This window comes from Agelaius phoeniceus, chromosome 8 (assembly GCF_051311805.1).
Source record: "Agelaius phoeniceus isolate bAgePho1 chromosome 8, bAgePho1.hap1, whole genome shotgun sequence".
In the NCBI taxonomy this organism is placed as follows: Eukaryota; Metazoa; Chordata; class Aves; order Passeriformes; family Icteridae; genus Agelaius; species Agelaius phoeniceus.
The window spans coordinates 14,539,686-14,566,314 of record NC_135272.1 but is presented as its reverse complement, the minus strand read 5'-3'; the positions used below and the strand labels follow the sequence as shown (position 1 = coordinate 14,566,314).

At 49.0% G+C, this 26,629-nt stretch overlaps 3 protein-coding genes across 10 annotated transcripts in view; 1 reads left to right on the top strand and 2 right to left on the bottom strand.

The window, feature by feature from the left end:
* The window catches only part of SMG7 (SMG7 nonsense mediated mRNA decay factor), a 56,630-nt gene extending 47,082 nt beyond the window's left edge, over positions 1-9,548 (top strand). For 4 of the 8 annotated variants that reach the window (XM_077182052.1, XM_077182047.1, XM_077182050.1 and 1 more), the window contains 7 exons: positions 440-805; positions 2,287-2,436; positions 4,472-4,552; positions 5,106-5,274; positions 6,553-6,723; positions 6,833-6,984; positions 7,476-9,548. In XM_077182052.1, coding sequence (XP_077038167.1) covers positions 440-805; positions 2,287-2,436; positions 4,472-4,552; positions 5,106-5,274; positions 6,553-6,723; positions 6,833-6,984; positions 7,476-7,589 — 1,203 coding nt within the window. In that variant the 3' untranslated portion in view covers positions 7,590-9,548. The remainder of the gene's footprint in view (positions 1-439; positions 806-2,286; positions 2,437-4,471; positions 4,553-5,105; positions 5,275-6,552; positions 6,724-6,832; positions 6,985-7,475) is intronic. The other 4 variants (XM_077182049.1, XM_077182048.1, XM_077182051.1 and 1 more) reach the window with 3 other exon arrangements.
* A 996-nt stretch (positions 9,549-10,544) lies between these two features.
* On the bottom strand, positions 10,545-18,826 carry NCF2 (neutrophil cytosolic factor 2). The gene is made up of 15 exons (XM_054638089.2): positions 18,616-18,826; positions 18,089-18,171; positions 17,676-17,784; positions 17,331-17,465; positions 16,911-17,018; positions 15,935-15,994; positions 15,097-15,140; positions 14,849-14,990; positions 14,491-14,553; positions 14,068-14,146; positions 12,919-12,962; positions 12,295-12,431; positions 12,113-12,224; positions 11,731-11,893; positions 10,545-10,776 (listed from the first exon to the last, which is right to left on the bottom strand). The coding sequence occupies exons 1-15, from the start codon at positions 18,787-18,789 to the stop codon at positions 10,679-10,681; spliced, it is 1,551 nt and encodes a 516-aa protein (XP_054494064.2). The 5' UTR covers positions 18,790-18,826; the 3' UTR covers positions 10,545-10,678.
* Positions 18,827-21,618: 2,792 nt separating this feature from the next.
* Positions 21,619-26,629, bottom strand: ARPC5 (actin related protein 2/3 complex subunit 5). Its single transcript, XM_054638086.2, has 4 exons — positions 26,432-26,629; positions 25,493-25,565; positions 23,642-23,818; positions 21,619-22,859 (listed from the first exon to the last, which is right to left on the bottom strand). The coding sequence occupies exons 1-4, from the start codon at positions 26,572-26,574 to the stop codon at positions 22,797-22,799; spliced, it is 456 nt and encodes a 151-aa protein (XP_054494061.1). The 5' UTR covers positions 26,575-26,629; the 3' UTR covers positions 21,619-22,796.

Below are 26,629 nucleotides of genomic sequence, written 5' to 3'. Positions count from 1 at the left end.
GGCTGAGTGTGAACCTCCACCTGCACTCTCCTTTGGCTAACTGGTTGCAGTGTCAGTTCCCTTACAGCTCTTAGTTCCTTTGCTCACCTTGTGCTGGAGAAAAATCTCCCTTCTGGCAAATCTGGACCCAATGGTGAGACCCTGCTTGTGTTCTGGGCAGCAAAATGCTGGCTCAGTACCTCACTAAAGGTTTCGTTTGTAGGCTTTTGGGTTAAAAGGTACTGGATAGAGTAAGGATTATACTTGGCTGTTGGTTTAAAGCTTGACTAGAGAGCATTAGATGCCTATGGAAATTGCTTTTGATGAATAACACAGACATTCCACAAACATTCTGATTTACTGTCATGCATGAGCCAGGCTGACAGCTTGGATGGAGTTAAGCATTCAGGTAACATGGATTGTTCCTCCCTGCTGGTGAAATCCTGTGTCTCTGCCTCAGTATCCACAGACAGACTCGTCGAAGCAGCTCTGGAACCCCCCTCAAGTCCAAGGCTCCCTGGGGAAGATCATGTCTGTAAAGCAGCCCTATTACCTGCAGGCCCAGGACCCTCTTAAACTCTTTGAACAGTCATTACAGCCTCCCGTGATGCAACAGCAACCTCTGGAGAAAAAAATGAAGCCTTTCCCAATGGAGCCATATAACCAGAACCCCTCAGAAGTCAAGGTGCCAGAATATTACTGGGACTCTTCCTATGGCATGACGGACAACAGGGTGATGAGCCAGCAGTCGGGCATGGACCGCAGGGGGAAGCGGCAGGGAGTGTTCCGCTCCGAGCAGGATGCTGTCTCCAGGATGACCTTTGAGGTAAGAGCCATGCTGCAAGTGGGGAAAACTAAAGCTCTGATATTCCTGGCAACTCTTGGCATTTCCCTGTTTCAGGAATGCCCTGTGGTCCCAAGTAGGTCAATGTAAACTTACTTAGAAGAGACCTGAGCATCAGTACCTGGGGTTCCAGCACAAAGTAATGAATTCCCCATTTTAGCAGGCTGTGTGTAGTATCAGTCTCTTGAAGATTTGGTTTCAAGTAGATGTAAGTCTTGTTCAGTATGGATGTGACATCCATCTCTGTGCTCTGTCTGCCAGGTTGAGAAACATGGCAACTGATAGATTTGGGGAAGATTCTTGTCTGCAACTGGTGAAAACCATAACAGCCACCCAAATAATTGCAGTTGAATTATTGCACTTTAGGTGAACTCCTAACACTGCTGTAGTGAATTGAATGGCTGAGGCTACAATAGGTTGAGCAATCAAGGATGGTAGCAGTGGTCTTGTCTTGGGATTTTTTTTTGTTTGCTTGTTCTTGAAAATCCCACCACACTGAGGGAGCTAAATGGCTTCCTTAGCTCCCAGTTGCAGTAAATGGAATACTTTACTTCTGTTCATATGATCGTGCTCCATGTCGGTGTTTATAAACCCTCTAATCTCTGTTATTTATTAACAGTCCTGGAGTCATCTGTGAGTGTTTTTGGTGATGTTTATAAGGAAGCTTAAACAGAGGCCTTTTAAACCTTTGGTTGGGTGTGCCTCTGTAAATGCACTCAGGACATGGAGAAGGTCAGCTGATAACACTTGGCTTTTCCTTCCAAGAGAAAAGCCAGACAATGTACAGGAGTACAGTGTACAGACAATGTACAGTACTACCCTGATGTCAGGTTGTGGTTTTTAGATGGAGACAGGGTCAAAGCTTTGTCTTTATCCTAAAAGGGAAACCTTGCCAAGGTGCCAGCACGTTGTGCTGCAGAGAGAAGCTATGCCTGTGATGCTTTAAGCATCCCTCTTTACAAAAGTAAAGATGTCCAGTCTGACCAGCACTGAGCAGATTTTACTGGCCCAGGGGGCTGGTCAGCTGTGTGTTGGCATAGTAGCTGTGACCAGTGGAAATGAGTCTCATGGAATTTAAGCTCCACAAGCAGAGAAAAGGAGATGATGCAAACATTATTCTACTTGAAACCTAAGTTACTCCCAGGTCAGCTGTAGAAGAATGATGATAAGGTTTTGTTTGTTGTCCTTGCATGTGGAAGCAGGTTCAGTGTGTGGCATGGATGCAAGGGGAAGCACTGGCTCTGCTGATTAAGGCTCCCTGCTGTCACTTGGGTGCGTGGTCCTCTCCCTGTGCACATTTGGCTGCGTGGTTGTTTCTGCTCAGAGTTCTCAGTGTGTGCCTCAGCACCATTCTCACCTCACCCTCTGCATGCTGCTTTCTGCCTTCCTCTTGCTGTTCTCTCTCCTGCTCTGGCTGTTCTTTCTGCCTTCTGTTGTCTCACTGTGCTCATTTCTGTCACTAGGACCCCAAGAGCTCCCCTCTGCTTCCTCCGGACCTGTTAAAGAGTCTGGCTGCCTTGGAGGAGGAGGAAGAGCTGATTTTCTCTAATCCTCCTGATCTTTACCCAGCTCTGCTGGGGCCTCTCGCCTCTCTTCCTGGACGAAGCCTCTTTGTATGTATTTGATGTAATACTGCTGCTTCTCACTCTTAACTGGCATCTCTTTCCTCTGTGAAATTATAAGAAATGTGAAATTCCTTTCTCTCCCCCATACCTCCTGTCTACTTTCCTGCCTCACCTTTGAGCTGGTTTTCACAGTGGTGAAAACAGCAGCTTTTGGCCTGAATCTGGGCCTGCTAATCTGTTCAGAAATCAGAAACTGTGGGGTTTTTGTAAGTACATTCCACGGGAGAGGTGTTGATACATCATGATACATCGTTTAATGCGCTTGCTCTTCTGCAGTTGTATGGGTTTAGTAATAAAGAGTGGGGACACTGATAGAGCTGTGGGGAGTCATCAGAACCAGGGTGTAGTGACAGGACAAGGGGGAATGGCTTCAAACTGACAGAGGATAGGTGTAGATGAGAGACTAGGAAGAAGTTTTTCCCTGTGACGTTGAGAAGCTATGGCCACCCCATCCCTGGAAGTGTCCAAGGCCAGGTTGGATGGGGCTTGGAGCAACCTGGGATAGTGGAAGGTGTCCCTGGGCAGTGGAGTGGAATGAGATGAGTTTTAAGGTCCTTTCCAGCCTAAGCCATTCTGCAATTCTGTGATATGATTCTGTGGTTATAATCTGCATATAAACATTCCGTAGAGGCAGGGGGATGCTGCCCATATTCAATGCAAATGAGATTCTTTAAAAAGAAGGATGGCTTTGGAAAAAAATAGCAATTAACTGGATAAATACACAATAACTCTTATAGAAATACAGTTATTTTTGACAAAGGGGCTTTTTTCCTACTTTTTTTTGTATTAAAACCTTCCTAGTTCACTAGCTGGGAGGTCTCAGAGCTGTTGAATTTTTAAACTGCCTCTGAAAGTACAGCATGCCTTTCTGCTATGGCTACAAGCATGTTCATTAAATCATACTCATTCAGATTAGTAGCTGTAACAAAGAATTATTTGTGACCACTCAAAATCTCTGATTAAGTCTCTTCCTCAGTTATTTTACCTGTCATCCCAAGGAGCCAGTTGCAAAAGATACTAATTTCTGTCTCATTAGATAACTTTGCTAAGAAACTAATAGCTGCTGCTTTAGCAGCTTCCTTTGAAGCTCCTGCTGTTGTGTCTGCTGCCAAGTGGAAGGAAATCCTTCACTGTGCAATCCGTGTGGATATGCAGAGTGGGAATTTTGTCTGGCTTTTAAAATGTGCTTTCAAAGTAATGAGCTGTCACTTTGAAAATCTAACAAGCTAGGGGCTGCTTGCCAAGAAAATGAGGCTGTTTGTCTTAAGTTTACAGGATGAAAGCAAAAATATTCTAGGTACTGTGGCTGTGTTAAAGACAGAGAGATGCTAGTTCTGGGTTTTGTGGTTTGAATAATAAATTTTAAAGTATCTGACATGCTGAGCTGGTGAGAGTGCAAGAGGGGGTTTATTTGTACAAGGCTACAGCTTTTATTTTGGTTCATGCACATTTTTACTTATAGTTTTACTAATTCTCTGGCTTGGTGATACAGATCCTAGATTTGGTGATGTTCATTGTCTACCAGGCAAGCTTGGTAATTTTTCTTTGATTTCTGTCAGTGATAACTTAGCTATTTTTTCTCTGAATAGGCTCATTTCAGAGACACTGTTTTTCACTCCTTAATCATAGTAAGAACCAAACAGAAAGACAAGAAATATTATGCTGGAAATAACAATTGTGTGAGAGGGAGGTGGCATAAATTATGCAAAAAAGGTCATGGTCTGTAATCTCCCCTTTAGATGTATCAGACTATTAGACTTTGCATTTGAAAACCTGTTCTGGGTCTGAGACTCTCAGCTGCAATGTTTGTTGATTTGTAGATTATGAATTACAGGGAGTAGGAAAACTACTGATTTTTTGCACTTGTTAGCTCACCTCCCCTGTCCTCCAAGGTGCTGGAGGTAAAATGCAAGACAAGTTGTAAATGTGACCAAAACCACTTTGGCAGTTTCTGATTACACACTTTCCTCCTGGTCCCTACACTGAGCACTAACTGTCCTTTTCCCCTTTTTGGTTTCTTAAGAAGTCCCTGCTGGAAAAACCATCAGAATTGATGTCTCAGTCATCATCTTTCCTGTCCCTCAGTGGCTTTTCTCTAAATCAGGTGAGTGTGAACCAGAGTCCCAACACCTTTTGCTGTTTCAGCTTGTGGTTAAGCCAGTGGAAAACCTGAAAGAAATCCACATTGATGTGTAATTCCACTCTGTATCAACTCTAATCTTTGCCTTTATCAGTTTTCTTCCCAAATTCATCTTAGCTATATCTCTGCAGATCTTACTGAGTTCAGGGGCTCTTTGCTCTTAGTGAAGTCATGAAATTGACTGAAAAGGTGCATTTCAGGGTGCTATGGGTGTGTAGGTTTTTATTTCCAGAGCAGTGAATTACCTGTTCTCTTCCAGAGAATTGAGCAGGGCCTTGATAGAACTTTTGTGAGTACTGGGAATCAAGATTTTGTGAGGACTTTGCAGTTCAGCCAGGAGAAATCTGTCCTGATTCAGAATGTGATGGACTTAAAATAAATGGTCAAAGAAGATGGGGCTAGGAAGTGAAAAAGGAATTAGGAACTATTTTGAACTATAATTGTTTCCTTTGTACAGTCTCAGTGTTTGAAATAAGTCTAACACATAAGCTCTCATACTGTTTGGTGTTTTTTTCAGGAAAGATACCCAAACAACAGCATGTTCAATGAGGTATATGGAAAAAACATCAATACCAGCACAAAAACAGAAGTCACCCCTTCAGTTGCCCATCAGGAGACTTCACTCTATTCTCTCTTTGAAGGGACTCCGTGGTCTCCATCCCTTCCAGCCAGCTCAGGTAATCCTGGTACGGCATTTCTTGTGTCTAGGGATTTAAGGGGATTTGAGTTAATTCTAAACCAACTGTAAGTTATATGTAACTGGAAATTAAAAAAAAAAAAAAAAACAAACCAAAAAACCCAAACTTGCTTGGCAAGATCTCTCAAGGTTCCTGTTTTACTTTATATATCTGCAGAAATATGAGGGGATTTTGTAATTAATACAGTGTAAGAACTTGGATTTTAATTTAAGTAGTTGAGCAGGATAAATGTTGTAGGAGGTGATAAATCCTGAAATCTCTTTAACTTGGTTTCCTGACAGCCATTTGGGAGTAGTGCTTTAACTCAGACATCCATATACTTCGTGTTGCATTTTTTTGGAAAAAGCAGGAGGAGCTGGATTTCATAATGCAAATATTTGAAAAAGAAACTGTATAAGGGAAGAGTGCAGGAAAATACAACAGTAGTGGGGTTTGTTGCATTTGGTTTTTTACTGTTAAGCAGCCCATAAAGCAGACCAGCTTCTTTGTTAGTAATTATCTTAAAGGCATAAACCAATTACATAATAATTTTAACCTGAATAAAAAAACAGAAGAGTGTGAGAGAGGAGTTAGTTGAATCTAAGAAAAGTGGATTTTAAATAACATCTGTGGTGGATGTGATCTTTGGTGGGACTTGTGCAACCAACCAGGAGAAGCTGTTGTGGGTGAAATGGATGGAGTTGCAATTGCTTTATTCTAGCAGGATTTTTGGCTCACATGGCTTCAACTCCCTCTCCCTTCACCTCTTCATTTGCTCTGTTCTGCCTGTGGACAGCCTGCTTCATGCTCACTCTTCTCTTTTGCTCACTATTGGGTTCTGGTCTCAATTGTGTTAAGGCTCACATAAGTGTAAAACATTCTCAGATCTGGAAGTTGAAATTGTAAACTTGCAAACTCCTCAAGGTCTAATCTAATTTTCCTGTTGATTTGTCAAGCTTGGAGACAGTTACTCTTTTAGTTTGACACAAGTTCTTCAAGAGGCATGGGGGAAACTGGCTTTGCCTAGCCAGCAAAGGCTGGCTGTTCTGGTGTTCTGGGTTTTGTTTTTCTTGCAAGCATTAAACACAGTCGTTCTGTTCTTGTAAATTTTTCACTCAGAATTTAAGAATTTGCATTACATTCATGTAATGGAGGGAATAAAAACTGACCTTCAGCATTGTAGCAAACTGGGTGATGGCAAAATTTGCAGCAGCACTAAGAAATTCAAAACTGGGAGGCTCCTGCTGTCTCTGCTGACCTTTTTTCCTCTTCCCTTGTAATCCCTAGATCATTCAACACCAGCCAGCCAGTCTCCTCACTCCTCCAACCCCAGCAGCTTGCCAAGCTCCCCTCCAACCCATAACCACAATTCTGTTCCTTTCTCCAACTTTGGACCCATTGGGACTCCAGACAACAGAGACCGGAGAGTCGCAGACCGCTGGAAGACAGATAAGCCAGGCAAGTGCTGGGTTCCAGGTTAACACAGAGCTGTCAGACACCATCTGATGATGCTTGTTTTGCACTGATTTTGCCATCTCACTTTGAACTTGTCTTTCTGCCATTTTAGCAATGGGAGGGTTTGGTCTGGACTATCTCCCAACAACATCGTCCTCTTCGGATAGCAGCTGGCACCAGTCCAGTGCTCCCAGTGGTACCTGGGCAGTGCAAGGCCCTCCTGCCATGGAGGACTCCTCAGCTGTGCTTATGGAGAGCCTGAAGGTGGGTTTGGCTGGGGCTGTGCTCAGGGATGGGTCTGCAGGCTGGATGATCAAGTGATGGCCATTAGCCTGTTGGAAGTGTCAGAGTTCAGTGCCAGTTTTTCCTGCAGATTCACTTAAACGAGGCAGTGTGGGAGGCGTCGTCAGTGCAGGAAGATGTCACAAATTTGCAGTTCTTGCTAATTTTGAGATTTTGTGGAACAAGCCCAGGCTGACAGAACTGGAAGAAATTCTAACATTAGCTTTGACTAGTCTAAAATTAGTAATAGTTAATGTGGGATGGATTTTTATGGTAATGAGAGGTCTGGAGGAGGATAAAATTCTTCCAGGGAACCTCTTTTTAGAAGGTCTTCTTTGAAGGCTGGTTAACTTTAGTGAAAAGCCAGGTATGAGTGATAAAGAGGGAGCACATGCAATACGGTGTCTGCTTTCCCATCTGGCAGAGGGGCTGTCTAATGCAAGGAGGTGCTAGTGTTGGCTGTTTGTTTTTAGTCCATCTGGTCCAGTTCCATGATGCACCCCGGCCCCTCGGCCCTGGAGCAGCTGTTGATGCAGCAGAAGCAGAAGCAGCAGCGTGGACAAGGTGCCATGAATCCGCCGCATTGAGACAGAGGAGACAACCCTCACAACGACGGCTCCATAAACCATGGCATGTTGGGTCTGTGGGACTGGCACACACAGTCCTGTGCAGGTGGCAGCCCTCTCTTCTGTTCCTTGCTGTCAGGAGGGCGTAAGTGCTCCACCAACCCACTGAGTGTGCACAAAACGTCTGCAGTGCAAGCAAACAACATCAGGAACTCTCCCATCCCCCGGGCCCTTCGGAGGGAGAGAGGAACTGCTGTTTGGCTCACTCAGTAACCCAATATCACCGCCTCTCACCTTCTCCATTGTGCATGTCCCCAGCCACATGGGAAGTAAAAGCTGAGAGCAAAGGGCAGATGGGAGAAGCCAATGAGAACTTCTCAATCCTTTTCCTCTCTTTGGGGAGATACAATAGGAATCCATTAATGATTGCTTCGCTGACTGAGAATGTAGTCGAAATTACTCCTAAACATCTTTATTACTATCTCAGTAGTAAGATCACACTGAATTCTGTACACAGACGTGCTTCATAGTCAGTGTGTAGCAATGAAAGCCCCAGTTGCTGCTCCAGTCACAGTGGGTGGTGATGAGGTGGGGCTCTGTATCCCGGCCTAGCAAAGGAGTTTCATGAAAGAGAGTCTGGCACTTGTAACTACTTCACCCGGAGGCTTTGGGTGGGTTGGAGACTCCAGCATGAAATGTCCTTCTCTCAGTAGGTGTTTGAGCTATAAGGGGTGACATGGGGCCTCACAGCACTCTGCTGAAAAGCAAGTTAACTGCTATGGGGTTTTAAATTAATGTGTGATTCCTGTACATTTTACTGTAGCATAGTGGCTAGCCCCACAAAGGGCAGGCTAGTCTGTGCATTCACAGCCTGACTCATTTTAATAGGTAGGTAGAAAGCTTTCAATGGGGTTTTTTTTGTTTTGTTTTGTTTTGTTTCGGTTTGGTTTGGTTTTTTCTCTTTCCATCCTCCCATCTTCGCTGAACGCTCGTAGTTTCATTACCATGGCAGAAAATAATCAGGGGTCCAGCAGGGCTGGGTGAATCCGACAGCCAGCCCAGACAGCATGGGGCATCCGCACGCCCAGTGAGGCACAGGTCAGCTCTGCAGAAACCTGTCCCAGCTGCAGCCCCAGGCTTTCAGTGCCAGAAACAAATCCAAGGCACCCATGGACACACGGAAACAGCACAGTGCTGTTCATAGACGAAAAGGTGCAGAAGGGAAAAGGAAAAAAAAACGTTTTATTTGCTATTTATTAGGGAGAAGGAAGACTGGAAGTTTTGTTAAAGAAAAGGACAGCGTTTTTGTTAGATTTCCCAGGGAAGTTACAGAAACAGACTCAATGTCCATTTGCTGTTTTTAGCAGTAGGGGTTTGTGTGATGATTCAGGATCTCTGGGCTAGAATTCAGCTGCAGAACAAAGCACATGCAGGAGCCGAAGTGACGCTGGAGTCTGGGCAGCCCCAGAGAATACAAAAAGGGAAGGCGGAGGAGACCCAATACCCTCGGGGGTGCGAGAAGCTCCCTACGAGCTCCACCTGAGCAACATCACTGTTCTGTGTTGCATTTCAAAGCTGTATTTCCTTTAACAAGTCCAAAAAGTGAAGTTCCCACCCGGTGGTAATCCAGCCCACCCTGTGTGTCCCCTCCAGCCCTCCCGCTGTGTGTCCAAGCTGTGTGCCCAGGCAGCTGCGGCATCCCCGTGTTGCACCGTCACTGACTCTTGCACCCCAGACCAGGAGCACCACCTCACTCCCGGCCGGGCCAGGGCCAGCTGCACCCTTCCACTTGTGCATGAGCACCCGGCCTCGGGAATGCATCTGAGCCCGCCTGCCCTCCAGCACCTGGAGGAGCAAGGCAAGGGGCCCCCAACAGAAACTGGTTTGTGTTGTAAGCTTTTTTTGTGTTTTCTGTCTGTCTGTGCAAGAACTGCAGCTGCCGAAATCAGCTTTGCCTTTAATTAAACCATGTTCTCTCCATCCAGGTCTGTGTGTAGCATTTATTTCCTGTGTGACTTGGCTTCAGGCCTTTAAAAATGCATTACTTTTCTGTAGAAGCCAGAAGAATGTTTGAAGTTTGATTTTTTTTTTTTTAAATTTGAAACAGACCTAAATGAATCACAGCGATTCTGGCTTGGGCTTGGTACAGATTATTTGGTTGTGGTTTTGTGCTGCCTGTATAGTGTGTTTTACATACTGAACTAAATATGTAGGATGGGAGCAGCTTGCAAAGCTCCTCCCTCGTTGCAGACTCATCCTGGTACAGCGTGTGCAGATGGAGGGCACAGATCCTTCTGCCAATAACTTGCCTGCAGACCAGAGTGTTCACTGTTTGCATGCTTCCAGGTATGGGACAGGAAACTCCAGAGATCCTTTGGTTTTGAAATTACAGGTGTCTATTGTCTCCAGAATAAGTTCCTTTAAAAAGAAATGTGATACTTAGGTTAATGGGGCAGTGGGGTTTTCTGGACTTGTGTGATAGCCCCCTTAGCAGCTTTGAAGTAAAGCTCTGGGATTCCAGGCTGTCTTTCAAAGTTACTGTATCTTCAGACTGATCAGGAGAAACTTTGATGCACGGGTCCCAGCGCTGAAGAAAATGTGCCTGCTTTTATTGGTGAGAGTTTTAAAGTCCCTGTGAATTTGAATTGTGAGTTGGGGCAGGGTGAGGCTGTGTGGTGTCTTCTAAGTTCTTGGGCTTGGCACTGATGTTTTAGGGAAGCAAGTGCTTTCCTGGTCTGTAGCATCCTGAACTTGCCTCCCCTTTGGGATCCCCTGGCAGGGCTGCAAATGCAGGTTGCACCACCCTCTTGTGGGTGTTCCCAGCTTCTGGCATGTCTGTATAAAAGCTTTTTTAAGGATGGGGGAACATGGCAAGTCTCTTGGCAAGCACAGGATTTAGGAATGAATGTATCCCTAACAGGAATTAGCAACTTCTTAACAAGTTCCTTTTTAAGAGAACAACACAAAAGGTAAGAGAAAATAAAAAGCTTTTAATACAACTAGCAATAACATTTAAAGTTCATCTTCAGGTGCAGGGATTAACATGCAGACTACATAATGGCAACAGTTGAATTCTTAATTTCTCTCCACAATTTCAAGTTTTTCTGAGATCACTTCTCTGGGTGTTCATTGTTGGGCTGTTGAACAAATGCAGATGGGAAGATGCCTGTCCTCCCCTTGCACTTGCCTTCAAACCAGTCTTCATTCACTGGAAAGGAAAATTGACACAGTTCTTATGACCCTAGGAATGTACAGGAGCATAATGTGCTGCAGACAGGCCTGAGATCACTGGTTTATGGTGTTTCTGCTGATAAAACTTGGAGCTGTGCAGACCCAGCAGGGAGTGGAATGTGGAGGAAAGGGAGGAATGAGGAAGAGAGTAAAGTGGTAAGGTAAGAAGGAATATCATATAGGGGGAGGGAACGAAATGAGGCAAGAACCACCTTTTTACTGGGAAATATTCAGCTCAGCAATGAAGGGGAAGGTAGGATTTTGGGTGGAGAGGGTCATCAGTATTGCGTGGTGCAAAATCTAACCTGTCAAAAGTTAGATGGGGGACTGATTGTGTACTGCTGCCAAAGCCTGCCAGCAACCAGAAATCAGTGACATAACTACAGATAGCTAAATATAAGGGGGTTTTGCCTTTAAAACTTAGTCCTGATGTCTTGATTTCACTCAGAGGCTCAAATGAGATGGGGAATGTGCCCTGTGTATCGAATTCTTCATTGATCTTCCTGAGATTTAGTCTTTATTTAAACCTCAATTCCCATAGAAACACTAAGGACTAATATTGAGCGGCTAATGAAAGATTGTACTCTTAACAAGAAAAGTAGATGAAAAAAGGTTCCAGGTGGAAGGAATTGGAGTGAGAGCCTGCTCCCATTGTGGGGATGGCAGCTAAAATGAGATATCTTATTGAAAGAATCCACTGTGATCAATAAGCTTAAACACAGTCCAAGTGTAGCTCCTGTCTCAGATGTTCAGGAGGGCTGTGGTGGAAATGGGAGTGATGAAAATCTGTTGGAAGAAGTGTGTGTAACGGGGATGTGTGGATGGGAATCCCAGGGCAGAGATGGAGGGGCTCTGCTGCTGCCACACCACCCTCCCTCTCACCAGAGCTGGGGGTCCCTCCCCTCTCCTGTCCCAGGAGGAGCACAATTACCTTTGGATAAAACAAGGATCATGTCTCCTGCCTGAAACTCCAGGTCTTCAGGTTGGGTGGCTTCATAACTGTACTGAGCTACGACGTGCTTTGGTCCCGTCTCCCCAGGCGTTGCCTCCTGCAGTGACTCCTCTGGTTTGCTGTCTGGTACAAACCCCTCTCCCTAGGCAGGAAACAAGCTGGTGAGGACACAGCCTCTTGGTTTTCTTTCTCTGGAGCAGGGCAAGAGACATGAGCTCTGCTTCTCCTCCACTCACTCTTTGCTCCTCTGCCTTTCATGAGGTTGCTGCCTTCTCCTGAAAGCCACAAACCCATGTTTGTGGCAAGGAAAAGAAAGGCAGGAGAGAAGAGAAGGTGGCTGCCCCCTGTAGCTGTCACTGACCTCTGTGCCATTGCACCAGACTGTCAGGCAGTTGTCCTTGCTCTGGCTCCAGGCTGCCTCCACGTTCTCTGCACTCAGAGTCACCAGCTCCTGGCCCTCCACAGGCTTGTACCTGGTGCAGGGGATGCAGGTGAGGGGTGCTGGAACCCAGCCCTGGCTCACTGGGGCTGGCAGTGCCTCACCTCAGCTCCGTGTGCTCAGGCTGCAGCTCCAGCTTCTTGCAAACCAGCTCCAGGAGCTCCCTGTAGGAGTGGCCTCGATCGACTCTCAGGGCCACTGTGAATTTGTAATGCACCTTGAGGACAGTTGGTTCAGCCTCCTGCAGGCAGGAAATGGGATGTCACCTTGTGTGGCTTGGAAAGCACAGGGATGTGGAAACTGTGGTTGCCTGAGTTAATTGTGCCTCCCAAGCTGTGCTTGGACATTGGTTGGCACACCCAGGCTCGTCCCAGGAGAGAGCTCAGTAATAGATTAGGGACTTGGCAGCAAATTTTGGCTTTGGGGTGATCAAATTAGAGCTGTGCCCACCTCCAAGCCCCTCTTTTTTTTTTTTTTTTAGTTGGAATTGCTGTATCTTCCCAGTGTGACTTTCTGATGTGCTGACCATACCCAGGATCACGTGCATTCCAGTCAAGCGCTCTCCTATTTCTTCCTTCTCAAGTGCCTCAGGTTGACTAAGATGAGAGTTATCCAGTGGCCCCCTCACCTGGGGCCTGGAGGAGAACTCACAAAAAGCAGCCCCAGGTCTCCTGGTAAAATCAGGTTTGTATGACAGGACCTCAGGGTCTGCACTCACAGGACGTTACCTTTGCTGTGTCTCTTGGCTGCACCACGGTAGCAGGAACGTAGTCTGGGGAGGAGGAAAAAGGTGGCTCAGGAGGGATGGGATAAATGTTGTATAAACACACAGCCAGACCTCCTGCAGCCCATCATGATCTGCAGCAACACCAACCAGCCCTGGAGCCAGCAGAGGTCCCTTCAATGGATACAGCACCTGCCACAGGCATTCTGTAAGATCTAGATACAACCACTTAGCAGAGGTTTTTTGGGTCTGTGCCTTCCCTCCTGCAGAGATGGGGAGCATGAAGGGTGGAATGTCTTTCATGGGTGGATTCAAAAAATATCAACACAGAGCTGCTGGTTTTATTGTCTTTGCTCTTCTGATGTCCCTGAAAACCAAAGGCAGTCCCTGTCCTTCAGTGGGGCTGTAAAGCTAAACTCAGACCTCCAGGCAGGGTGATTTCATTCAGCTTTGTGGAAGCCTCTTCAGGAGGATCTGATTTACATTTTGGCAGTGCTTTGGCACAACTGTGCTCGTTCCAGGAAGAGCCCAAGCTGCACTGTTGAATATGGTCCCACTAATAGATCTGAGATGGCTTTTGGTGCCATAAAGATATCATTGGGGTTGTTATGCCCATGAGGTGTTTGTTCTTAAGTCCATGAGCCACAGCCTTCTGTGTCAGCTCTACCCATGGACTCTCTACAAGGCTGCTCTGTGGGGGACATGAGCTTGGGATGTGGGACACTGTGTAGCACTAGCCAGGAATCCCCTTCACACAGCTCCTTTAAGCCTAGCTCAGCTCAAGCAGCACTGAAACTATCATGGATGCCCTGCTTGAAGGAGAAGCCTATAAGGAATCCTTTACTCCAAGCTGGTCCTTGCCCCATTCCTATCTCCAGGCCCTTTTTCTCATTACTCCCTGTGCTAATTAAAGCACAGAGGGACTTGTTTTCCTCAGGGACCCCACAGACCCTATTTTACTCCATCCTCAGCACTGCAGTTGCTGTCTCTGTCTCCCATTGTAATGTCTCCCAGTCCTTGACTGCAGATGGGGCCAGGGATGAGATGGAGATTAGCCCTACACTGCTCCCAAAGGGTGAGGACGTGCTGTCTCAGCCTGCTGAGGATGAGGATGTCACCCTGTGCCCCCATCCCCTCAGCTGCCCTCACTGACCTGGCGCCAGCCGCCGCGGCCTCTCCGGCGCACTGCGGGTGGGTGACTCAGGGATCTCAGCTTCCTCAGGGGCTTCCTCCTGTGCCATGGGAAGAGGACAGTGCTGTCAATCCCACCCTTACTGAGGGGTGGGGTGCTGCTGCCTTGTGCAGCTCCCCTCCAACCTGCTTCTCCCAAAGTCTGGGTCTTGACTTAGCTAGATCCATTATCTCTCCAGCATTGCCAACCACCGCTAGGGTGACACCAACACAGATTTTGCAGGTCTTTGAGCTCATGATAAGGTGACCATGGGCCAGAAGAACCAACCCCAGCATCATGAGGGGGAGGGAGTCACATATATGGGTCCCACTGGGAGGCAGGTGTTAGGTGAATTTTTCAAGATCTGCCCTCCCCAGGACACCATTTCCTCCTGGGCCGCCTCACCTGGATATGCAGCTTATTCTGGAGCTCCACAGGCTCGAGGAAGTTGCAGGGCACAATCCCTTTCTGCAGGGGGAGGAGAGATGAGTAGTGATTGCTTGGCAAGAAGGCAGCCTGCTGCTGGAGGACACAACTGGATGTGTCCTCACCCTCCCCTGCATCCAGGAGGGTTTTCCTGAGGCTTGAAGTTCAGTTTCTGCAGGTTGGGTGGATTTCACTGAACCCTGTGGCCTAAGCCAGGGTGGACATAAGGCACTTTAGTCAGCAAGTTACTTAATTACTGTTGGCAGGCCTCTGCCTCTGCAGAATCTCAGCCATAATCTGCTGTCTGCCCCTCCTGTCCAGCACACTCCTGGTATACCTTTCCATTGAACATCACTGTAGCCCAATTGTCCTTCTCTTTCTTCAGGACAAAGACAATGTTTCCTGGCAGGACCTGCAGCTCCTCCTCGGTCTCGGGAATGAACTCGTACATGACACGGTGTGGCTGCCCTCTGAGGGCCCTGGGTGTGGGAGCAGTGCACAGGTCAGCAATGTTGGCACTGCTGTGTGAGTGCAGGATGGGGTTGTGCCTGGCTGCATGGGTTATCCATCTTTTATCCAACTTACCTGAGGATTTCTGGGGTCTTGGGCCTGGGTGGAGGACCAGAGGTCTGCCAAGAGGAAGACAAAGAGGAAAATACCAGTAACCTGGAGGATTGTTTGCTTTGCAGAAATGTCCTGCAGACTTTTACCATGCCCTCACCCCAACACTGTTCCTTCCTCCACATGCAAGTGCCCTAAGTGTCATGAGGAATATCACTGGCTTTGTTCCTTCTAAGGAATAGTTTCCACATTCTTCAACCTACAGTTGGCTTTCAAAGGCACAATCCTCTTTTCACTCCTGATTTTAGTTTCAGTTCACAGAGGATTTAAATTGTCAACACTGTCTGCATTGAGAAGGTTGTCATTTATCTTGTGCAGTGGTGCTGTGCTGTGTTTCCCCATATCCACCCAAAAACCTCCTGGAAAAACTCTTGCCGCATTTAGGAATGGGAAGATGCCATTACATCATCTGGAAAATGGCATGGGAAATGCAAAGGAGTTGTGGAATGGGCAGGAGGGCGCAAAGTGAGAGCAAAACTGCCATTGTTAGGCTGAGGATCCCTAATGAATCCTTCGGGGAGGGTCAGAGACAGCTCCCTGCAGAGAGCCATCACCCCACCCACTGCTTCCTCGTGCAGGGAACCAGCCTAACCTCAGCCCCAGCTGTGGGTGGGTTTGGCATGAGTTTCCCAATGGTGGAGGGAGAAGTGGATCCGTGGAAGCAGTGCCTGCCTCCTCCCCACGGCGGTGGCACAGAGTTCAGGGTGCTAAGGGCGCTGTTTGCTCCCCAGTGTGGATGAGAGCCCCGCCATGCCACCCTGCCCTGAGCAGGCTGTTCATGCTGCTCACTGACAGACCTTACCTGGGGCTGCAGGGGAGCAAATCCTGAAAAATCGTCCTTGTCCACCACAGAGGCCACCACCTAGAGCCAGAGACAAAGAGTGACTTGGTGCCCCTAGACCCCTCTCAGACCTCTGAGGTCCACCCTCCTCCTTTGCTGTTGGCCAAGCCAAGCTGCTCAAGATGCTTTAAGCTCAGGAGATGCTATGATTTTAGGCTATGCATCTTGGACTGAGTGCCTCTGGTACCAAAGCTTCCCTCTCAGCTGTGGTAAGTTTTCTGCTCTTAGCCTGGCTGTTTCTGTGGTTTGAGGTGTTAGAACCTAAAAGTTTCCTATTCTGTTTTAATCTGTTTTAAATGTTGAAGGGAACCAAAGTGTCCAGCTCAAGCCCATACCTCCTACAGGTGACCTTAAATGTAATTTAGAAAGTTGATACATGTTTTTGTGCATGTTTCTGGCACTCAAGGAGCTGCCTGGCTCTCAGCTCTCTGATTCCCCGGTGCCCGGTTCCTTTTCTGGATGAGTGCTGCCTCCCAGGGCCTGAACCCAGAGGTGGTATCCCAGTGACTGGATTTTGCACACTCACAGAGAAAAGCTTGCTTGCTTATCTGAGTTGAAGCTGGAGGTTGGTTGTGGGTGTCAAATGTTAAATAGCTCCTTTCCCCCACGCCTGAAAATGCCTTGGATTGAGCTGAGGCTCCAGTGGGATCATTCCAGCTCATTGCTGACTATCCCTCATGTCTCACTAAAGAGACAAACTAGAAATAGGCCATGCTCAGCAGGAACATGTTTTTAGCTCTTGTATTCTTGCAGTCTCCCTGTTTCCCATGAGATCCCTGTGTGCCATCCCTCTCTCCATGTCTGGCAGAGCCCAGCTCCCTGTCTCTGGCTGCCTACCAGGCAGCAGACAGCAGCCCAGAGGGATAATGAGAAGGCAGTCAATAGCTCTTCTCAACCCACAGGCTTGGCCTGAATAAGTAGTATAGATCTTTCTTACCATTGCCTTTCCCAGGTAGTCCTTCTTCTCCAGCTGAGCCACTTGCTTCTCATTTGGCCTGAACAGCTTCCCTGCAGGAATGGCCACCAGCTCATAGAGCTTCTGCTTCTGTAGCACAGACAAGTCATGGAGACTTGGAGGTGAGAGCAGGGACTGATGAATGTCCCTTCTGCCCTGGGCTTGGGTGCTGCTCCAGCATGCAGCATGCACACCATGACAGCCCAATCCCAGCCCAGGTATGGTCCATGGAATCCATCTTCCCATCCCTGTCTCCGCAGTGACCCAAAGCTCTTCCCACAGACTTGTGTCCCACTACAATATCTATTGCCATGGCCTTTTAATCCTGCTAAAAGCTGGATGTGCTGTCAGTGGGATTTCCCTCCCTCTCCCTGTGGGGCTGTGGGACCTGCTCCTCCATACCAGGATGGCTTCCATTGCCCTGTCTATCTTGTTGTGCTGGGGCTCACTCTTCATGCTCATGGCCAGGGTCAGGTGCTCCTCGGCCTTCTCCCAGTTCTCTGTTGTGGCATACACCAGTGCAATGTTGTAGAGAATCTGCTGGAGGGATGGGAGCAAGGGAAAGAGCTCTTGGAGCAGCCAGAGCTGCCAGGAAAGGAAAGGACAGTGGGGCAATGGCACTGCACCCGCGTGCTTGGTTTTTGCAAGGTACAAAAGAGGCTGGCTGTCTCCTCTTTAGTTTTCTCATGCTGGAGGATGCAGGAGAGCAGAGCTTTGGGATCCAGCTGGTGGCCAGGTGTGTCTCACCTCGCAGGCAAAGAGCCGGTAGTGCAGCCCCAGGATCTTGTAGTCAATGAGCTGGTTGCCTCGCAGCTGGGCCAGCGCCTCTTTGAAATCCTCAATGGCCTTTCCATGGCTGGGGAGCAGAGGATGAAGGTGTCACCAGGTCATGGTGGCAACCTGCCTGCCTCTAAGCCTGTACTCAGACTTGGTGAGTTCAGGGTCTCCTCTCTATCCTTGCAGTGTTTCAGACACCCCAGGAAAGGAGAGAGGTTCTGAGGCTCATGTTAATCCCAGGACTGCAGTGCTGAAGAGTAGGAGCCTATTTGACCTCGGTTTCAGTCTGGGCTCTGGGGCACCAACCTGCCTGGGGCCATCCTCAGGTGAAGGCTGGCATCTCTGTAAGTGGCAAGAATGAAACTTGAAACCTTTCCACTCACTTCTGGCTCCGGTAAAACACGGTCCCCCGCTGGAAATAAGCCACAGCCAGGTGCTTGTCGCAGCCAATGCTCCGGGTGAACGCCTGCAGAGGTAGGAGTGGGGCAAAGGGGGGTAAAAAGGGGACACCTTAAAAAAGCTGAAGGCATAGGGCAGTTGTAGCTATCCTGCCTTAGCCAAGCAGCCCCAGCTCGGCTCTGTGGGCTGTGTCTCCCTGCAGCACTGGGCACTGGGTGGGGGAGAGCCTGGACCAGGCTCCTGGGCTTTTTTGAGCTGGAGCCATCTGCCAGCATGGTCACCTCCTGGAGAGATGGAGATGAACAGTGAGCCGTGTACCACTGCTGCTGCCTCACCTCTGATTCACTAGCAGAACAGGTTTGGCAGCCTAGGGCTGTCCCCTTCCTCACAGCTTTAAAAGGTCCCGAATCCATCCCTTAGAGCGTGATCCTTTTAATTCATTCCTTCCCCACCATGTCCTGGGCAAGTCCCAGAGGGGAGAGGATGAGCGGCCCTAGGGGCTGTACCTTACCTCCTCCGCCTCCGCCAGCTTCCCCAGGACAAGCTGGATGCAGCCGATGTTAAAGCAGATTTTGGCAGGGGGGTTCTGGACGGCCGAGAAGGCATCCAGGGCAGCGCTCCAGTCCTTCCTGCCCGCAGCACACACCCCTTCTTGCCACAGCCGGATCGTCTCCACCAGGGACATGGCGTGGTGGGAGAGGGATGCAGGATCCCCGTGTCGTCTCGCCCCTGTCCCTGTCCTTCCTTGTGGCGCAGCTCGGCCTCTCTGGCTCCCTTCTGCCTGCACTTCTGCCTTCCCCCGACGTGTCACAAACCCGGCAGGAAGTGGCCCCGCTCGCATCAGCCCCGGCATGGGGAAGTGGGGCAGAGGCTGCTCTGACACAGCGAGCGGGTGTCCATGGGCTGCATCCCTGCTCCTCTCGGGAAGCAGCCGCTCCTCGCCTGCTCGGGTTGTGATCTTCCCGCTTTTACATTAGGAGCCATGGATTTTGTCAGCTGGGTAGCTCAGCAGGTCAAATTTCAGGCTGCAAAATCCCAGGATGAGCACTGGGCTGCTGGTGCTGCTGCTGCGGGCGCCTCGGTGCCCTGCAAAGCGCAGCCTCATCATTGCTGAGCGGTTCCTGCAGACAATTCCTGGCAGGCACAGCTGGGCTGGGGCTCCCCTGCCTGCCTGAGCGGGGAGGTGAAATAGAGCCCAAGGAAACCCTTGGTCCTTCCCGACCCCACCGTGTTGTCCCTGTGTGGAGTTCCCTGCTAAGGGCCCATGGAGCTGCCCATGGATGAGGTTCCTGGGGCAGCGGCCGTGCTGCACCATGCCCCCAGGGCTCAGCCCATCATCTCTTCTGTCCAGGTGTTTTAGGGCCAAGGAAGCATAACTGGCTCTGGAGCACTGCTGGGAGCCCAGGGCCAAGAGATGAGCACGGGGCACGTGGTGACAGCAGAATTCTGACCTGCTGCTGACTCACAGGTTTGGAGCACATGGTTTTTAGGCATTTTTGGAAGTACTTTGCCTCTGCCCCATCTACAAGCAATGTATATTTTGTAAGAGCTTAAAATATGTCAGCAAGACTCAGCCCTTGTGCCTTTACCAAAACTTCCCTAGCAAATTACATAACTCCAGCAGTGGGAGGGAGGCTGGGAGGTGACTTCTGAGTACTGCTGATGGAGAAACCTGTGCCCCTGAGCAGCAAAGACTGGGGTTTTAATCCAAAGTAGGACCAAACAGAACTCTCAGCCTGGGGCCCTCTGCCTCTCCAGCTGTTATGTGTGCCCTCAGCATCCCCCCTGCCTCCTATGGGCTTCCCACAGGAGCATGGAAGACTCTAATCTCCAGGAAGGCAAGCTGAAGTGATGCCCAGGTAAAAGGGCAGGAATAACAACATGGTGAGTGTAAAAACACACCTCTAGGTGCCTTTTCTGACTCCTGTGAGGGATGGGAGACACCATGAAGCAGCAAATGGTTCACCTTATTGAAGGCTTAATTTCCTGCTCATTTAATTATCTGAATTGGGGCACTGCTCAGTCAGGTTTATCCCAAAAGCAGTACAAGGGGAGCTGGAGGAAGATGAGGGATCATCCCCATTGTAATGCCCACAGCAGCTGTCCTTCTGCCTGGGTATTTGTAAGCTAACAGTGAGATTTCTGAGCTGTGATAAACACAGCCCTTTTAGCAAGAGTGAGTCTCTTGTTCCCCTTTCTCTGCCCAAAGCTGACTCAGTAGGTAAACTCGTTTCTTCTACGATAACGTCCAACAGGAAGTGAGTAACAGAGATGGTGACATTTCCTGTGGAAGACTTGGAATCCAGCAAACCCAGTTCACCAATAGGTGGGTCAGAAATAGAGAAATGTCCAAAATCCAGCTGGGGTGCAGTGCACAGGTTTTGACTTTGTACAGCTACAATATGTACAAGCTCATAATTTCTGAAGAGTCAAAAAAAGACTGATTCAGGCACAAAGAACCCCCCATTATGCACAAGGGAAGATCTTTTGGTGAGCAGTTTTATTGGGCAGGAGAAGTGCAGGAGCATGTCCAGCTCATTCCCAGGAAGGCAGGTTGGAGCTCTCTGCACAGGACCTGGGGGTTTTGGCTCTTTTCCCAAATGGAGGCAGACACTGAGGTGGATGTGAGGACAGCAGCAGGTCTCAACTAGCACAAAAGCAGGAGGTGATGAGAAGGTGCCATTGCCACGTGCTCTGGCTAAAGCTGAAGGCAGCAGAGCTCTGCAAACCCTGTCACCCTTCCCAGTCTGACCTGCATGAAGTTCTCCATTGAAGGCTTCCTTCTCCTAGCAGGAATCTGAACCCCTGGCATAGTGCCCATACCATCCACCAATGCAAGCAAGGCACGATTTGGAGGAAAGAGGCTGTTCTTTAAGGCTAGGTTTACTTTTTCCCTTCCTGTCACTCATCACCAGCAGAGCTGCCCCTGCAAATCCTGCCCTATCCCCACTTCAATATGTTTTAGCACATCCCTGAACAGAAACATGGATGTACTATTCTGTAAATGTTCCTAAATCCATCACAGCCTCACCCAAAGGGATCTGCAGAACCTTAAGACCACTCCATTTATACACTTCATTTATCTAATGCCATCTAGAGGCAGCTGATCTGCTTTGGCATCAATTGCTTTGGAAAATACTTTCCACTTCTCTGGGATTACAGCTTATTTTTTAAATGAGGTTCATTGATGTCTTAACCCAGATCTGGGCAAGCAGAAAGAACCAGAGGAGCCAATCACAGTCCCTGGCAGAGCTGTAAGGACGGAACTCTGGCTGCATGACCAGGAGAATTTCTGTGCAGATCTATGGGTGAAAGCTGGATGCCTTATCTTGACCCTAGCAAGGTTGGGTCTCCCACCTGGTGATCTCAGTGCCTCCTGTGGTTGTGCTTGTGTTCTTCTGGAGGCAGTGAGCAAGCAGAAGCATCCTAGGAAGAGAATTTGGGAGGCACTGAATGGTTTAGGGGCAACCACACTGGTTCCTGTCTCCACTGAAGGCATGTCAGACACAGTGAGTAAATATTCAGTGATGATTTATTGTCTGGTCTTTATTATTATTACAAAAACAAAGCAGATATCAAAAAACAGCAAAGATTTCACAAGGTCCCCAACAGTTTTACACAACTGAACTGTAGTAAAATAGTGAAATTAAAACACATATATTTCAGTCCTGGCCCTAAACCTTCTACGGTGATCCGTGGTCTGGGATGCCCTGGGCTTTCCTAATTCTTTAAAATTCTCTTTATTTGGGAACCTGACTGGCCCACTAGCTAACATGATGAGGCACAATGCAACAGGAATGTGAACTGTTTGGTATCCTTACAGACCCTACACAACCAGAAAACAAAATAGGGGAGGCTCTGCAAGGATGGTGTCCATACCAGGATATGTTTCTCACACTACCCCAAGCAGCCATTTAGTTGTGCTTGACAAAACCAAATCACTTTCCAATTGCTGAAAGGTGATTTGCTGTGTAAAAGCTGCTTTTTCTTCTTCTCCTCAGGAGCTTTGCTCCCCAAAATAAGAAGAGTTCACTGGGCTGGGCTCCAGTGTAAATGGACCATTAACCTTTTTTCCAAACTGCATGATGGACAACTCCATCCCACTGTGACCTTCCCACTGTGGACCCAGCATCAGACTGATGGCAAGGAACCTGAGCAGGTTAAGGAAAATACTCAGCTCTCTGGAATGATAATTGGGGTTGGAAAAGAGCTTTTTTTCTCTCCTGTTCACAGATGTAGGGTCAGAGGTTGACCAAAGGCAACATGGTCCAGTTACCTGTGTTAATAATAGCTGCCCCACTTCTCAAATACAAGATTTTAGCTCAAAACGCTGCTTGGCTAGCAAAAAATTAAGACATTGCCCTGTGTCCCTCAGCACTTGCTCAGAGTCAGGTCCAAATCTGCCACAATTACACACAAATGCAAATCACTCTAAACACCAAATTGTTTACATCACTGAATATGTCACTGAAAGGCTGGCGAGTACCAAAGATTCCTGTTAGAAGTAAAATTGCACCTTCATAATTTTCCAGGATTGAACTGCAGAAGAGATCACGATGCATCATTGGTGGGGTATGACAGAAGCAGCAGGGCGAAGGCAAAGCTGGGGGCAGAGCTGCCCGGGGGCGGCCGTGCCGGGGGGGTCAGGGCTGGTGCTCCCTGCTGGAGTCACACCAACGCTCCCTGTTGGAGTCACACTGTCTTCCTGGCAGTCAGGACACGCACGATGGACCCCACGCCGCCGGCAGCCAGCGCCTGGGAAAGGAAACGTGGCAGTGAACAGCAGCCAGGGCAGCTGCAGCCTGGAGCTCCCTGCCAGGACCCCAACAGGCTGACAAGAGCAATGCTGAGGGACTTGGGACATGGCCTGGAGTGACAGAATGAGGGGGGAGGGCTTCAAACTGACAGGGAGTAAGGGTAGGTATCAGGAAGAAATCCTTCCCTGTGAGGGTGGGGAGGCCCTGGCACAAGATGCCCAGAGAAGCTGTGGCTGCCCCATCTCTGGAAATGTCCAAGGCTGGGTTGGACAGGGCTTGGAGCAACCTGGGCTAGTGGAAGGTATCCCTGCCTATGGAATGAGATAAGCTTCGAGGTCCCTTCTAACCAAAACCATTCTGGGAGTCTATGAAATTACGTGGACCACATTTATATTGCATGTGAGTATCTGCCTGCCCTCCACGAAACACCGGCAGCCAGGGTGCCAGGGTACGATAATCACATTCAATTTCAAGGAAGCTTTTTAACTTTAATTAAGCTTTCATTTCCCTGCATAACCAAGCTGCAAATTTTGCTTCCCTCCAGGAAAGAAATTCTCCTTGAATCACTGGATGAAACTATTTTGTTTGCCTCAGTCTAAAGGGAAACCCCAATTTTGACTGTTGGGTGTTTACTCAAGGAAGCAGCAGTGGGCAGGAGGTTTAACTCAGCTGTGAGCTCCAGATTCACAGCCTGAATCTGGCACTTGAGTCTCACCAGCCAAGAGGGGGGTTCTTGCCAGGCTCAGGAAACTCTGGCAGGAGCTGTCCCCATGCACTCACCTTCTCGTGCCACTGCAGCAGCACAGCACTGCTGTTGTCAGAGGGGCTCTCAAAGCCCTTGTAGATGTACTTCATGAGCAGGTCCACCCCGTTCTTGTCCAGTGACTGCACCGCCTTCTCAATGTCGTTGGCTTTGAAGGAGATGAGCACCTTCAGCACAATGCTCTCAGCACGGTCCTGTCAACACAGGCACACACACAACCATCCTGCTGTGAGGCACAGCCAAACACTGCTTCTCTCTCAGACAAAATGAATTAGAGCATTTTTATCTTTAACATCTCTGAAGAGGACTGTGTGTGAAGAGCTTGTCACAGTAAGGTACAACAAACATGTCCTCCCAAGGATAAACAAGGTAAGAGTTGAACACACTTGTCCCGCTTTAGTTTTTCTGCCTCTGTTAGTATTTGCAATTTTGCACTCCTTAATGATGGTTAAATAGTAAATGTTCGTATGGAAGCTCAAGATCTATCAAGTTCCAAAATAATTATAACAATCAAATGCTTGTCTGGCCCTCCTTCCCACCAGAGATTTTCCATACCTCTGTTTAATGTGACACAGCCATTGATGTGATCCAGGGAAATGCCACTGGCAGCCTGGAAGAGATGACTGCTGGAAGCCACGTGCTTTCCAAGCAGTCCCAGGCACACTGGATGCAGACTGGCCATTAATATTAAGAATTAATAACCATTGATCTGGATGTTATTTCAGGCCTGGGAATGTGTGAGGTGTGCTTACAGCAGCAATTAGCCATGTCACCAGCAAGGAGCACCTCCTCCTGTTCATCCATCACTAACTGAGGCAGCATGAGAGAAGAATGTCTCAGGATTGCTGGACTTTTGAATGATTCCATCACACAAACACCTCAGGCACCTTCCCCCTACAGAAACTATGGATGTCAGTTTTCCTGCCCGATGTATCATCCCATAATCACTTGGCTTAGCAAGACTTCTCATATGACTGTAAGTAAAATAATATAAGTTTTAAGGTGACAAAAAATTAAGGCAGGTATTAATGTTCAGTCATTCTACCCTCTTCAATTCCACCACCAAGTGTATTCTTAAATCCTTCAATAGAGGCTAATGGAAACAGGTCATTAATGTGAGGACAAAGCTATACAGCTCTATTTGTAACAGCGTTCTCAGAGCTCTGTAAAACCCTTCAGGAAAGGGCTGGGGCTGCAGGAACAGCTCTGCCAGGAACCATGGAGCAGGGAACCATGCCCCTGGGCCTCTCCTTGGGCAGGCAGAAGTGACTGCAGGCACTCACCAGCTGGGCAGTGCCATATCTTATCAGCCCGTTCCTCCCACCAGTGCAATCATGAGCTATTCAGGATCCATGCTGGGGACAGTCAGAAATGCACATACCCAGCAGACTCCCACACTGTCACAGGGGGAGGGCTTGCTTCTCCTGAGGTTTTAACAGCTTCATTTTGATTGGATGTGACAAAAACAATTCTTCCTTTTTTGTAGGCTCACTGCTGGTGGTTTCATTAGTCAGAGGTGAGAACTGCAAGCCTGGTTCCCTGAGCACACAACGATCACATCTGTGAGCTGCCATGTCTGGTCTGAGTCAGACACAGGCACCTGGTGACCCCTGGGCACACAAACCAGCACTGGCAGGAGAACCACCCCTGATCCAGCACCAAGGTAAAGGTACATGCACAGCACTGTACCTGAGCTACAGTATTTTGAACAAGATTAAAACACTTGTGGTCATGGATGTCTCAACATCAGGGGATACCCTAAATTGTGCTCCTCTGACCTCCTCAAGGTACAACTAGTAGCACAGAAGTAACAGAGACAGGAGAGGATTTTTAGGGAGTAACCCATGAGCGAGCAGTCGCTATTTTACCTTCACTGCCTGGTTTTTTGTGTTGATGGGAGGGTTCTTCAGAGCTGCCTGCAGTGCAGCCATCATGTTCCCTGTGCCAGATGGTTAAGGACCAGACACCAAGTACATGGACATCAAGTACCAGGACAGCTGTGTCTGTAGCTGGCTTGTGCATGACTGAAAACACTCTGATGCAGGGATTGCCTCACCAGCTAAGAAGACATTACAGCCTAAGACAGCAATTTTCAGGCCATTTGAGGCAGGAGCTGCATCAACAAGCAACTGTATAGTTCCAGGACTGTTGAATACTTCCTAGGCCTTTCCCTGAATGAGCGTCAAAACAAAAGAAACCACTACCCATCGCTTCTGCAGCCCTCGATAACAGGTCCCGGCTTGTCATATCCAGCCCCAGCAGCCCAGGGAAAAGTGACCAAGGGCCAGCTGGGCAAGGCAGCCCTGGTAGCAGACACGGGGAACTCTTTGGGCACAGGAACCTCCTGTCTGCATCCCCCAGGACACCTCCCTGAGCGCAGCCCTGGGGCACTGCGGCTGCTGCGAGCAGGGGAGGAAGCTGGGCCGCCCTCCTGCCGCCAGCCCCTTCAGCTTCTTCCCTCTGCCAGCCCCTTCCCCCTTCAGCCTCTTCCCGTTCCCTCTGCCAGCCCCTTCTCCATTCAGCCTCTTCCTGCTGTCAGCCTCTTCCTGCTGCCAGCTCCTTCCCCTTCAGCATCTTCCTGCTGCCAGTCCCTTCCCCCTCAGCCTCTTCCTGCTGTCAGCCCCTTCCCCCTTCAGCGTCCTCCCTTGTCCTGCCAGCCCCTTTCCCCTTCAGTCCCTTCAGCCCCTTCAGCCCTCTCCCGTTCCAGCGCTTCCCGCCCGCCGCGGTGCCGCTCGCGGATGTTCCCCTATAAGGCCGCCCCGGCGGCGGCCGCGCCCGCTCCGCCCCCGCCGCTGCCCTCAGGATATTGTCGCAGGCACGAGTCCACCTCGCCCTCATCAGGCCCCGCTTGCCCGTCGCCCCCGTCCTCCTCATCCACGAACTTGTTCTCGTCGTACTCGTCCACGTCCACCCGGCGGAACCGCGCCGAGGACACCGTGTGCTTCGCCATGGCCGCGCCCGCCCCGCGCAGCCGCCGCCGGCCCGGCCCGCCCCGCCCCAGCGGC

Excerpts from the sequence above, each read along its gene's own strand:
- NCF2 (XM_054638089.2), bottom strand. The coding sequence starts at position 18,789 with ATGTCCCTGGTGGAGACGATCCGGCTGTGGCAAGAAGGGGTGTGTGCT. Across the intron at positions 17,019-17,330 it reads GGGCAATGGAAGCCATCCTG|AAGCAGAAGCTCTATGAGCT; the intron begins GTATGGAGGAGC and ends TCTGTGCTACAG. Across the intron at positions 15,995-16,910 it reads ACTACCTGGGAAAGGCAATG|GTGGTGGCCTCTGTGGTGGA; the intron begins GTAAGAAAGATC and ends CTCTGGCTCTAG.
- ARPC5 (XM_054638086.2), bottom strand. The coding sequence starts at position 26,574 with ATGGCGAAGCACACGGTGTCCTCGGCGCGGTTCCGCCGGGTGGACGTG. Across the intron at positions 23,819-25,492 it reads CAAAAAACCAGGCAGTGAAG|GACCGTGCTGAGAGCATTGT; the intron begins GTAAAATAGCGA and ends CTGTGTTGACAG. Across the intron at positions 22,860-23,641 it reads TGCTGCAGTGGCACGAGAAG|GCGCTGGCTGCCGGCGGCGT; the intron begins GTGAGTGCATGG and ends TTCCTTTCCCAG.